This window comes from Lutjanus erythropterus, chromosome 3, assembly GCF_056507025.1.
Source record: "Lutjanus erythropterus isolate fLutEry1 chromosome 3, fLutEry1.hap2, whole genome shotgun sequence".
NCBI lineage: Eukaryota > Metazoa > Chordata > Actinopteri > Lutjaniformes > Lutjanidae > Lutjanus > Lutjanus erythropterus.
The window spans coordinates 24,276,963-24,290,840 of record NC_139319.1 but is presented as its reverse complement, the minus strand read 5'-3'; the positions used below and the strand labels follow the sequence as shown (position 1 = coordinate 24,290,840).

At 37.9% G+C, this 13,878-nt stretch overlaps 2 protein-coding genes across 2 annotated transcripts; one reads left to right on the top strand and one right to left on the bottom strand.

Annotated features, from left to right (window-relative positions):
* Positions 1–104: 104 nt before the first annotated feature.
* smdt1b (single-pass membrane protein with aspartate-rich tail 1b) lies at positions 105–3,312 on the bottom strand. The gene is made up of 2 exons (XM_084715528.1): positions 3,118–3,312; positions 105–662 (listed from the first exon to the last, which is right to left on the bottom strand). Exons 1-2 carry the CDS (start codon positions 3,277–3,279, stop codon positions 525–527), a joined length of 300 nt encoding a protein of 99 aa, XP_084571654.1. The 5' UTR covers positions 3,280–3,312; the 3' UTR covers positions 105–524.
* Positions 3,313–4,504: 1,192 nt separating this feature from the next.
* Positions 4,505–13,165, top strand: LOC146330068 (putative RNA-binding protein Luc7-like 1). Its single transcript, XM_084715526.1, has 10 exons — positions 4,505–5,101; positions 5,765–5,859; positions 6,888–6,986; positions 8,332–8,442; positions 8,606–8,749; positions 9,020–9,196; positions 9,324–9,502; positions 9,585–9,614; positions 10,690–10,845; positions 12,069–13,165. Exons 1-10 carry the CDS (start codon positions 5,041–5,043, stop codon positions 12,286–12,288), a joined length of 1,272 nt encoding a protein of 423 aa, XP_084571652.1. The 5' UTR covers positions 4,505–5,040; the 3' UTR covers positions 12,289–13,165.
* Positions 13,166–13,878: the final 713 nt, after the last annotated feature.

The window sequence follows — 13,878 nt, the reverse complement described above, 5'->3', positions numbered from 1 at the left end:
GTTATGACTTAAAACAGTCAGAATAAGAATCATGGCAAATATTGTGCCCTTAAACCACCATGCAAAGAGTTTAAAGAATAAATAACAACAAGTGTTTATCCATGTGTAATCGACTCTGTTTATTGAGTGACAGACAGACAAACATGCAAACAAGAGTGAAGGCGTAACAAGCAGTTTTGGCAGCCTCACATGATATGATATTTTTAAAAATGAAAACATAAATAGCAGAGGAGAGAGGGAGGAGATGGGTGGAGGTAACTGCATGTATTTGGAAGTCAAAGTGCCCCATCTTCTCCATCTTCCTTGTGCCAGCTGGTATGGATCCTGTGGATGTAAATAAAAACAACTGTTATCAGTTAGCACGCAAACACACCACAACCTCCACCCTCTGACATGTAGCTGACACACCCTTTACACATGGATAAGATTGTGCACAAGAAAGGGTCCTAGCAACAGTGTTTAAAGGTTAAATAAGGCGCGACTAACGTACACTTTTACTTTACCTTTTATGCTCTGCGGTTAGCTCAGTCATCATCGTCGTCATCCTCAGGGACAAAGATGTCATGCTCCTCCAAGAGAGCTGCAAAGTTCTTGCTGATCAGAGTTCCCACATACAGGAACGGCACCACCACAACTGTCATGCGAATGAGCCCAAACGGTGTCTGAAAAACATTAAATTAAGAGCTTATTCAATGGGAGACACATGATTACTATCAATTTTAATCCTTGCCTCAATTTACTTTGGGATATTTTGGTCCAGATTTCTGATTAGTATGGGCCGCCGTGTCACCAGAAGCTGAATACAAAAATATAATCTTCAAAGAGACTACAGCAGAGCGGACAATCTCCGGCAGCTGCAACACAGCTGGATCCAGCAGAGATAGATTTTGGGTGTAACAAAGCTGGAATTTGTTGGCAGCGGGTAATGCAAAACTGTTCACGTTCATAACTGCAAGAATCTACAATCATATCAAAGCATTTTTATTGGGAAAGCTTTGAATTAAAACACAATATCCACTGACAGAATTGGGGCTTCACGGTAGGTTCTCCTTTTCTACCTAATTACTAACTTGAGGTCCTGTTTTGAAAAGATCATGTGCCAAAATTCAGTTAAAGGGCCTTCATCATCTCAGTACATATTCCTACATTATGTGCTTAATCAAATTTCCCACAGCAATATCGGTCCTGGTAGTATTCTAGCAATGGAAGACAGACACATTTGCAGAGAGACTGAGAGGAATGTGGGGTTAAAAGAGGCCCCACAGCAGGTTAGTCCAGCAATGGGTGGGGCAACAAATTGTTTTGGACAACATATTTCTTTCACTTTGGCCCTTCGCTGTGGCCTTGAGAGAGGTTCTTCTGTTATATTCCAGCGATACTGAATTGTCTATTGACATCTAAAACATGCAGGGCAGGGGTACTTGAGGACCAGGGTTGAGAAACACTGCTCTAGTCAACACTAAAATATCCACTTATTTCTGTTATAGAGTTTATTTTCACAGATTGTATTTTTTACAGTTTATATGGAACATCCTGTTTAAGGCTGGGCAATATATCAATATTATATACAGATGTCTTGGTATTAGACTGGATATTTCAGATTTTGGATATCGGCATATGGCATAAGTTTTGTCTTTTCCTGGTTTTACAGGTTGCATTACAGTAAAGAGATCTAATTTTCTGAACTTACCAGACTGTTCTAGCTGTTCTATTATTTACAGCTTAGTCATGTGAGCATCACTGATGATCATTTATCAAAAATGTCATTGTATTATTTTATGAAAGCACCAATAGATGCTCATCAGATATGATTATCATGTTTGCAGTATTAGATAATTTATGGTATGTTACTTTAGAGGAAATGTGTATATAGTGATATGTAATGTATATCACAGAATAGCCTTAAAATATTATTTGCAAGCCATATGGCCCAGCCCTTGCCCTGTACAGTAGACTGTACAAAGACATATATACATGCACACACTGTTCATAATCATCTGTTCTATGTCTATGCATTCACTATCTAGTTCCTTTGCACTATTTGTAATGTTTGCAAATATTGGTTATTGGTGCTTCTTTATTAGAGCTGAACAATTTGAAATTCTATTGAATTGCCTAATGCAATTTTCAAATCGCAGGAGCTACAATATTTGTTAAATGTGTGTCAAGAATACTATTAAAAAATATCATATAAATATAATCATAAAATAAAATTCTATCTATCCATCTATCTATCAATACATACTATATAAAATAATTTTAAATTATTGTGCTGAATATATGTTCTGGCCTACATATCATAAACCAGACTATAATAAATAACATATGATGAATCTCATAAAATGAGACCAATGATGTAGAAATTTATTTCCTATACTATTGTAAGTCATACTGCAAGTAGATACTTTTTCAAAAACGTTCAGCCCTAGTGAGCATATTGTTGTGTACAGCAGTCCTATATATTCCTCAACTTTATTTGTTTAGCATTGAAATTATATTCCTGTATAAGTACCCTTCCCCTGAGAGCAATGGAAAAGTCAAATTCCTTTTATATGTACTGATACGTGACTCCCAGGCCCGTATCCTTAATTTTCCTCGAGCTTTCCTGCTATGACAATCAGAACCAGAAATCAGAATCAGAAACGGTTTTATTGCCAAGTAGGTTTTCACTTACAAGGAATTTGTTGTGACATGTTGGTGCATACAAACATAATACTAGAATATAAATAAAGATTAAAGCAAGTATTGTCGGTAAAAAAAACAGCACAGCTACAAAATAACACACTACAAGATGTGTAATATTCAGGTCAAATTGTTATGCGCCGAACAAAGCAATTAATGAAAAGCAAATCTTATACTAAGAAATTATTTCAACTGCTTATGTAAAATATACCTTTTCATCGAGAAATGTATTTGTATAGTAATTGTGCAATTACTTCCTGATAAAACCTTGACGCTTATGTAAACACATGTTCATTGGCTGACTTGAGTAACCGAGAACGTATCCTGCATTTCTATTGGCCCCAGCTGCTGTCAATTCAGACTTAAATCCCGCCTACGCCTGTCACTCATTTTTTGTCGGTTTTCAGTCCGTAACCAAGGCAGAAAAAAACTCACTTTATCCGGTTTCGGTAAGATTGCCCCCGACGCCGTCGATACTGCGGTCCTGCATTGAGTCGCCCTGGATATGTTTGATGTTTTCAAGCCGGTGTTACGGCTCATTATCCCCATATTTTTGGCGGAAAGCCGCAGAGGGAGCCGCAGTATACTCGTCGCCATTTTTCCAGAATATGATCAGCAGGGTGGGACTGGGATGACTCTTATGGGCGTGTCTTGACGTTTGAAAAAAAAAAAAAAATAGTTGTCTAGAATTTCGATGCTTCGATTGCATTAATCAGCAATTGATTAACAACCAAAGAGGTACAAGGAAAGTCATGAAAACACAAAGCACAGAGAAAAACATAGTTTGTGACAGGCCAGGGCCCTCTCTTTAGTCTATTAATTAAAATTAAAATGAAATCAAATTAATGAATTTTGAAAGGTGTTTGGAGGTGTTTTTGTTCGTCATACATTAAATTAAAGTTTCTGAATATGATGATATACTCATCATTTCTATTTATCAATTGACCTACCCACAAAATGTTTATCTACCAAGGTCCAGCTTTAAAAGAACCTCTGTGTGAAACTAGGAAAATTAAAAAGGAATTTGCAACACAACAGAACATTTTTCAGTTAAACAATAAAAACAATTTATTAAACAGATATGTGGTGAAAGCATTCCAAATGCAGTTTGGATTTTGATACAATCCACAATTCACTTGTATTGTACAAAATGGTCAAATGCAAAACCTTTTTCCAAAAATAGTTATTTCCTGTTTTGTTTTGTTTTTTTCTTTTTACTGAACATTGTAAACACAGCCAGCAAGCTGATGGACACTGAAAGGACATTCTTTTACAGATTTCAATGAGCAGAGTACATACCAATGAAATGGAATATAAAACCATAAACACATTTTTAATTATACATAAAAATAAAGCATCTGTACATATTAAAAATAAACAATGAAATCGGTAAGCGAATATACCTTAATCAGGAACTACAGAAAATAATTCCTTAACGTGGTCACTTTTTTGATTATCATGAGGGTCAGTGTATCTACAAATTAAACCAAAAAATATTAAGGCTTGGGAGAGATGAGAATCTTGGAGGATCTTTCTATATATATGCGAAAGTTATCAATTACAAGTGTAAGATGTGTCATTTAACTCAAAGGTTTATTGTTAGATTTTAATTTATTGATAATATTTTTAGGTAGAACTGTTAAAGAATGTACAGTAAATATACCTCTCTATGTCACTTCACAAACAGATGCGACTTAACACAATAATGTTCATGTACCTTTTGTTAAAACCTTGATGAAGTTATTTAAAAACGTAAAACATGATATTTCCTGATATTTTGATTGCGTGGCGTTACGTCACCGAACCGACCAGCGCGCGAGGCTCTGCAGCACTTCCTCGAGGTGCAGGCACGAGGGTGCGCTCAGCGGTGACGCGCACGGAGGGGAAGTGGAAAGACGGAAGAACGGACGTTGAATAAACTTGCCAACTTCTAGCTAACTGGCTAGAAATACAGTTAGATAATATGTTACAGAAGAGCTGGTTACTCATTTCGATATAGATTTAGTTCGCTAACCTACCGGCCCTGTCTATATTCAGTCACCGCCCTCTCAGCTCGACACACGACACGACCAGGGGACTCCAGCTCCAGTTTTCAAACAGACGTTACACTTCAACCGACCCGAAGTCATCCACCGTTTCAAACTCACATTTAGCTGCTGTTAAAGTGTTATTATAGCCAGTACACTGTTCTAACGTTACACACAGGCAGGTCGCTTGTTCAGTGGGACTCCTGCTGTTTTTGCTTGTCGGAAAAGTTGTCCGCGGCGGTGGTCTGGTGGTGGAGGAGCCGACGAGGCCTGTAGTGGAGGAGGCTGCATGTGTGAGGACTGTAACTGACTCACACAACGTTAGCTCGACATGTCGGCCCAGGCACAGATGCGAGCGATGCTGGACCAGCTCATGGGGACCGGGAGAGACGGTGAGCACAGCTGGATGTGGTTGAAATTTGTGTCTGATAACATCAGGACAGGAGTTTGTGTTGTTGCTAACATTAGCTGCAGAGCTAACCAGTCTGCCAGACAGTGACAGTGAGGAGGCATGCTTCTCAACCGAGCTAAACTAGCTAACATGAGGATAGCTAGCCGGCTAGCTACCTGTTGTATTTGAGTTTATATGGCAAGTTAAGCTGTTGCGAACATGTAATTCATAAAACATATTAATAACATTTTAGCGTCCTACTTGGTCATGGGCAGTATGCTGTTTTCTTCGTGGGTCTGACTCTTGCTACCAGATGTTGTCATCTTATCAGACTCTGTCAGACAGCGAACTAAAGATTTTACTGGTAATGTATAAGGTGGATAACCATGGCGTAAAATTAGCACCAGCCACCTGCCAAATGCCGGAGAAAAGGCTTTACTCACCAGGCAAAAAACAATGGTAAGCTAGTGAATGACTTATAATATTTCAACATTAACTATCCGTTCGACCAGTGAACAGAAAAGTTAGATTTGCACCCTGATGTGTGACTCAGTCGTGGAAAGTCTCCACCTCAATGATACAGGACTTTTACTGCTAGGTGCCGTACAGATAAAATCATCAGCCAGTAATGTGTCTGTCTGCTGTTCTGGTTTTCTTTTTCAAGGAGATACCATGAGGCAGAGAATCAAATTCACGGATGAGCGAGTCTGCAAAAGTCACCTCCTGGATTCATGCCCTCACGACATCCTGTCTGGCACTGTGAGTATCATATTTATATACACACCTGTGCACAGGGAGCTTTAACATATATCATACACACTGCAGTTATTAAATTTGGACAGTTGTTGTCATTGATTTTGGGTCTATTCCAAAACATTGAACCCAAAGTGATATGGTGATTATAAGCTTAAAGTGCTGGCTTTGTGCTTTTAGGGTGCACATCTTTGTATTGTGTGATCAGTATCTACCAAATTTGCATATAATGATGTCCACAGTAAAACACTGTGATGGACAGTGATACTGTTGCTGGGTCTAAAAAGGGTCCTCATCTAAGCACCACATCTGTAACTTAGTTGTGTTTAAAAATAAAATAATAAACCTGACAAGGCGACTTCGTGCAATAACCATTAGCAACAGATTGTTTTTATTTTCTTTCCTACGTGTCACAAACAGAAGTTAGGCAACACCTCCATGGCAAGTCTAAGGGAACACACTATCTTAAATACAGAGGGCTTTTAAATCAATATGTTATGATGGCCGAGTGCTCAGTGATCAATGGCTGTTGAATCGAATCACAATGGACGATAACATTATTCATTTACATTTACACTATACTATAGTGTAGGATTTTTTTTCATGCATAGTCCTCAAGACCATGCAGCAAGTCAGTGATTGTAAAAATACAGTCAAGACTACAAAGAGCCTTCTTTTTATATGTCCATCATTAAGAACAAATTAAAAGGGTTACAATTCCAATGTGATGCATTTGATTTGAATGTCAACATCCTTAAATTAAAACTGAAAGTCAGCAATTTAACCTCAAAATCACTATTTATTTTCAAGTACAAAACCACTACAAAAATATACTTGTTTCAATACTTTATGATAACACTTTATGTAATTAGATAGTATGGTTGCAGTGAAGTAATACAGTCGGAGTGAGCACTGTAATTCAAGTGATAACACATTACAGTCCCTAATGCAGTGCAAAACATTGGGGAATTATTGTCTCAACAAAAAGATGGAGCATACGAACACAACACATGATGTCTTTGTGATTTCTGCAGAGAATGGACCTGGGAGAGTGTATGAAAGTCCATGACTTGGCCCTCAGAGCAGACTACGAGATTGCCTCTAAGGAGCAGGAGTACTTCTTCGAACTTGATGTGAGTCATAAACATTTACATCGACCCAAACACCTTTTCATGTATAGCTTTTGAAAAAAATTTTTGTCTTCTGTGATTCCACTGTAGTCACTGAGTAATATAAAGATATTTATAGCAGAGAGTACAAAATTAACACCTGCCAAGTGCCAAATGCCCACATAAAAATAGGGTTTGACCAGAAATAAACTTGGGTCGCTGGCCAGTTAGCTGATGGTGTATTTTTTGATTCATCGTGAATGTCAAACTTAAATCACTTGGTCCTCTGTGATTCTTGAGGCTTGTTTATAATGATATGACCCTTGCTGTCTTATTGTATCTCATAAAACATTGTGACATTCAGATGTGAGCAAATCGGTCCCAAACACTACCTGTGAGGTTGTGTTCAGGAAAATGATGCACATTCCTGTTACACTGCTTTGTAAAATAAAGTCACAGTCATCATAATTCAGGGTAAATGATTGTTATTCTGATAACCTGTTTGGTAAAATTCTGTTATTTTAAACCATTGTGCAGTCTTAAAACTCTCAGACACGTTACTCAAGCTGGACTTAATGGATCATATTTCTTCTTCTCACCCGTACTTGCAACAACGCCAACGCAGCACCTTATTTTTTCCCTCACAGTTCTATTTTTGGTCTCAAACCCACCAAGTCCAAAAGTGCATATCCTGACTTAAACTGCACATCCTCATTTTGGAGATTGTCTGTTATGAATCCTTCATTACTACCCTAAAGCTTACAAATGGCTCTCCTGTATCTAAACCATCAATTGCACAGTTTACAATCATTCAGACTGACAAGGTTGCTTTCATGTCACACCAAGGATGGCATGCTAGATCACGGTAAATTAATTCAGACTGTGAGATGACAACTATCCTGCTTTCTTCTGGATGGTTTTCATTTACACGGTTCACCTGGTAATGTGATGATTGCAGACGATGAAAATCAGAGCTGATGGCCCAGAGTTGTCTAGACTAGGGGTCTAACTTATAAGCAAGACATGCTCCAGCTTTTTATTTGTGCCTCTCTCATTTCCAAAAATATCATAGTTTGGTCTAGGAGGTGCTGATGAATTGTGACTGACTGCGTAAGAAGTTGGATGTCTAATTTGTAAGGACAATTGAGAGCAGAGTAAGAGAATGGGCAGGCATAGATGTGTCAGAGGATGATTGGTGTGAGTGCAGTGGATAAACACACACTTCATAGCAGACAGATGCGGAGAATATATATTAGCAATACATTACACATGAAAAATTCATCTAAGAAAGATTTTTCCTGATCAGTTTTATTGAATTGAAGTTTTACACCCCCACAAAAACTCATTTATTGCATATGTTTTCTGGTAGGCTGCTGAGCACCTTCAGTCTTTCATCGCTGACTGTGACCGCAGGACCGAGCTGGCCAAGAAGAGACTAGCCGAGACACAGGATGAGATCAGTGCCGAAGTGGCTGCAAAGGTGACAAACTCACTCTTGACATTGCTAATGAGATTATTATCAGATATTTATGAATGCTGTGCTCTTCATCACTTGCTCATCTTATTTATCAAGAATCTGTGCAAAGTTACATTTTTTACAAGGTGGAGCTCATTTTTATCCCTGTTTGTCCTTCCATTAAAAGGCTGAACGTGTCCATGAGCTGAACGAAGAGATTGGAAAGATGCTGGCCCGGGCAGAGCAGCTTGGGGGTGAGGGGAATGTAGATGAAGCCCAGCAATTACTGGAAATGGTGGAGAAGACTCGTGCTTTGAAGAAAGAAGCAGAGGTCAGAAATTAAATAACTGCTTTTTTGTTACTAATTTATTATAAGATGTTAAATTTCTCAACTATACCTGAATAAATGTATGTATGATTTACTGATGACATTAGTTATTGTTGTATTTCCCAAAATGGCCTACACTCATGTCCAGGTTCTATCATGCAGTCTTGATAAAATAAGAGGCAATAATAATAATAATTCAGATCTTTAGGGTTTTTTAATGGCATGTCTTGAATTTATTTGTCCTGTCTTCATGATTACCGTCTGTTGTGGCAGGATGTGTACAGAAACTCGATGCCAGCCTCCAGCTTTCAACAACAGAAACTACGGGTGTGCGAGGTGTGCTCTGCCTACTTGGGTCTTCACGACAATGATCGTCGCCTTGCTGACCACTTTGGAGGGAAACTTCACCTCGGCTTCATTGAAATCCGTGAGAAGCTTGAAAAGCTAAGGGTAAGAGTTTCACTGGAAATGGCATATACAGAACTGCTTGAATTTGCATGAACTTTCGGTTTTGTTTTGCATAATGATGACCAGCTGCAAGTATTTTTCACGTTCATGCTATTTTTGACTCGTACAGAAAGCAGTTATAGAGAAACAAGAAAGAATGCGAATGAGAAGACGAGAGGAACGTGAAAAAGAAGATGAAAGAGAGAGACAATGGGAGTTGGAGCGTGAGCGAGAACGAGAGCGGGAACGAGAACGTGAAAGAGAGCGAGAATGGGAGAGAGAACGGGATAGGGAGAGGGAACGGAGGAGGTAAGACAGAGGCTTACACTGTTACTGTGTACAAATAAAAAGTTCAGCATCATCTGGAAACTGATTTGTTTTTCTATCTTAGGTCAAGATCTAGAAGTGGAGACCGATACAGGTACGTCTGTTTTGACCAGAATCACTTGATAAGTTCTTGTTTATGTCATAATTTCACAGAATATACACACTCATGATGCGATGTAAACTTCCTAAACCTTAGGTATGGATGCAAGTTCCACACAGGATTGGCATGTAGTGGTTTTGTAGGAATTTGTGAGTGTTCATTTGTAGGTTAGTAGAATACATTTATTTATTGCACTGAGTAGTTTTAGCATTGCAAAATATTCACACAAGGTTATGATGGTTTACAAAGCCAGCTGTGATACAGCAGTGTTGTTGAATACTCAGTAATCAGGCATAAAGACTGTTTTGCTGGGAGGTGAGAAACCATTCAGACTCTGACATGGATCTAATGCACTGCCACCACAAACATCATAAAAATGCTTTATGGAAATTATGTAATTAAAAAAAAAATACCTTCAGGGAAAAAGAGCAGATGTGCTTTGTCACTCAGCAAATGTCATGTGTTAAATTAATGTGACAAATGTGTGTGCTGTCATCTACTAACTAAACGGATCATGAGACAAGATGCATCAGGACGCTTCAGCTTAAAAGCCTTTGTCTGAGAATCTACAGCTGAGAGCAATGAGCCTGTTCTTTTTTTTTTTTTAGTTATGTTCCATTACACTCGATAAGTTTTTCTCTTTTTCCTAAAGTTGGATGTTTGAGCTTGTTTGACCATAACATTTTATTTATTTATTTATTTATTGTATTCGTGTATTTATTTATTTTCACATTTTCACAGTTACATGCTGAAAATTAAAAGTGCTCACTGAGACGTCCTGCAAGCATAATTGGTGACATCACAACCAGTTTGGAAGGCAATCTTGGTCTAATTTACAACTTATACAATTAAAAACTTCAAGCCGCCAGTGCACATAAACTTAGAAATGGTCTTAAGAGTGACATAGGAAACATCCATTGTCTAGCAGGAAAACCTTAGAAATTAACTTCATTGTGGAACAAAATATGACACATTGCCCCAAGCAGACAATTTGTATGTGTCTTGATACATTTCTGGAGGGGATCTCTAAACCTTAAAATCTTTTTTCTCCACAAAATTATTTTTGCAGGGATGGAGGCAGTTCTTCCTCCCATCGCTCAAGACGCCATCGCTCCTCTCGTTCCAGAGAAGAAGGTGGAGATCGGGATCGTGAGAGAGAGAGGAAACATCGACACAAGGACAGGCATCGCTCGCGCTCCCACTCTCACAGACGCAAAAAGAAGAGGTGCGGCTTTTATCCACCACTGAAACTTACATGAAGCATCACTGGGACAAGATTAGTGGTCTGAGAGTGTAACTAATTAACTAATGTAACTCAGACACTGAACTGCACACATGATACAGTGTTTATATATCAGCTTTTCTTTGCCATTATTTTTTTATTATTTTTTTTTTTTTTACATTTTCTGACATTTATTGAAGTAAAATTAGAATTTTATCATATAAATAATTGACAGATTATTTGACATTGAAAAATTAACCTTATAATTATTAATAATTATTATTAAAAATTAATCTTATTTTAACATTACCACTGTAGCTTTAACATAGTAGCCACCAACTACCATCCAAGAATTAAAAGCTATAATTTTTGAATGTTATACAATATAGTTGAATATGGACATTATCACCAACTCCTTATTCTTGTTGCACTAAAATGTATCCAACTTTGTCACTGTGCAATTGCACGTTCATTGGTTACACTCTTGATAATGTGACTTTTGCCCAGACGTTGACTACATTTACATGCACCAAATATTCCAGTTTTTTCCCTTATTTACATGTCTAATGAAAATTAATATTCCACTAATATTCCCATTTACATGCAGCTGTGCATACACTGATTATGGAAAAGTGAACAGCTTGAGCCATTTTACACTTTGCGTCCGTTTTTTTTTTTGTTTTTTTTTACAGTTTTCCATTTGTGGTAGACCTGTTTGACCATGTCAATACAGCGTCCCTCTTTTATTCACTGAACCACCTTTTTGAAAGGGTCAGCATTGCAATGGTTTCGCATATCAAAAAAACAGTTTTTCATCATATTTAAAAGTAGATGTGTTTCTGGTTTGATTACAACACAGAGGTGACCATGAACAGGGGTTTTTACTGCAGTTTGCGACACAGGCCTTTTGCTTGTTAGGAAGTTTATTCTGAATACATTGTGCACATGTCCAAAGAATGCTCCTAAATCTGAACAATATCAGCATATACATCAAGTCTTAATTGGAAAATAATATATTTAGAAAGAGGCTAAAATCTGAATATCCAGAAGGAATTTGCTGCTTACGTGCCCTGTATCAAATTCAGAAGTCATTGAGAACCAGCTTTCTCCATAATAACACTTACCTTCTCATCCCAGTAGCAAAAACAAAACTTGTCCTGGAAGTGTCATTTCCTTTATGTGTGTGTTTTTTTTTTAAATATCTGTTGCTGTTGGTCTTTCTTAAGGTCCTCCAGAGACAGATCATCTCACACCCGTGAAAGAGAGCGCTCACCGTCCCAGGAGAAATGTGGAGAGGGATGGCGTGATGACAGGGCGGAGTACAGAGACTGGGAGGACAGGGAGAGGTCCCCCTCCGTGGACACGGGCAGGGAACGAGAGAGATCTCTGTCATACGAGCGGGACCGACGCTCTAGCTCCGAGGAGCGAGAGTCTGGGGAGATCTGAATAGGAGGGGGACGCCTCCAAAATCTTTGATTTGGATATATTATTTAGTAAAAAGAGCATGGAGAGATGAGCGTGTGTTGGCGCGTGTGTGTCGGCTTTGTATGTGTGTTCATGTTAAAAGCGGGACGTGTACATTAGCAGGGGTTGACAGTAAAAACTTGTCTTAGGGATGAGGGAACAACTTCAATGGTGGCAGTAAAGGAAACATGCAACAAACTTTTATAAGACTCTGAATTGTGAGGCTAGTGTGACCTGGAAGCAGTGTAGTCATTTTTTATGCCATCTTGTCGATCTTCTGTACGTTTATTTTCATGAGGGATGAGTGAGTGAAGAGACAACAGCCTTTCTTTGAGTCTGGTCTTTATTTTCTCACATGAAGTGCTGTTATTATTTTTTATCTTTAGTTGGAGCTTAAATGTTAATACATTTTCTTTCCTGTTCCATTACGAATCTTTCAGTTTCAGTCACTGTGGATTCATTTACACGGGTCAGACTCATTAATGTGGCATAGCCATTGCAGTAATGTTTGAAATGAGCTGTGAATAACTGAAGGCACCTCTGATGTTTGTGTTTTATTCGCTGCCTTCAAGCCATAACAATCTCATTTGGAAAATCTGATACACATCCCCGAGCCTGCCTCTTAATTCAGGATGCAGTGATGAGCTCGTACTTTTAAAGTAAACTCACTTATGCCCCTGAAAGAAGTCACCCACATATTTCCACTCAGTTCCTGACGTGAATGCATCTTTACATACTGGCACTCAAAGAGAACCCAGGGACTCGTGTCCTGTTTGCTGTGATACAACCTGGATGTACTGGGGGAATCTTCTTTGCTGTGTCACCATTAAGTGAATAAACTTTTCTGCTTCCATTCAAATACCATGTGTTTATACAGACTCTTTAACTTCACCCTTTTTATGCATACTTGCATATCATCAGTGGTGGATTGTATCGAAGTACATTTATGCGTGTACTTAAGTACAAATCTGAGATACTGTACTTGAGTATTTACATTTTATGTTACTTTATACTTGGACTCCACTACATTTCAGAGGCCAATTCTGTACATTTTACTCCACAACATTTATCTTACAGCTTCAAGTTCTTTTCAAATTACAAATTTTCATACAGTGAAAACCCTGTATCCCCAAATTAAGTGATAGTGAGTTTTTCTGATGAACTGAAGGATTGAGAAAATTCTTCTAGTTTTTAAGCTAAATAAACTATGTTAAAACTTATTTGGATTAGCTGGAAAATGAATTGTCACTTAGCTGAAAACACTTATTCTGAGTTTGTGAAAATATATATGAAAATAATAGTTTCATTTTTGATGCTTGAAGTAAATTTTGCTGATACACAAGTAAAGCTTTGAATGCAGGATTTTTACTTGTGGAGTATTTTCACAGTGTGGCTGTTGCTTTTACCTAAGTAAAAGATCTAAACTGCATATTATTTTCATTGGTGATTTATCTGTTAATTAGTTTTTTTAATGAATTGATTAGTTGTTTGGTCTATAGAAAATGATGAAAAAATGTCAATGTTTCCCAAATCCAAAGATATTCAGGTTAATTTCATGAAAGACTAAAGAAA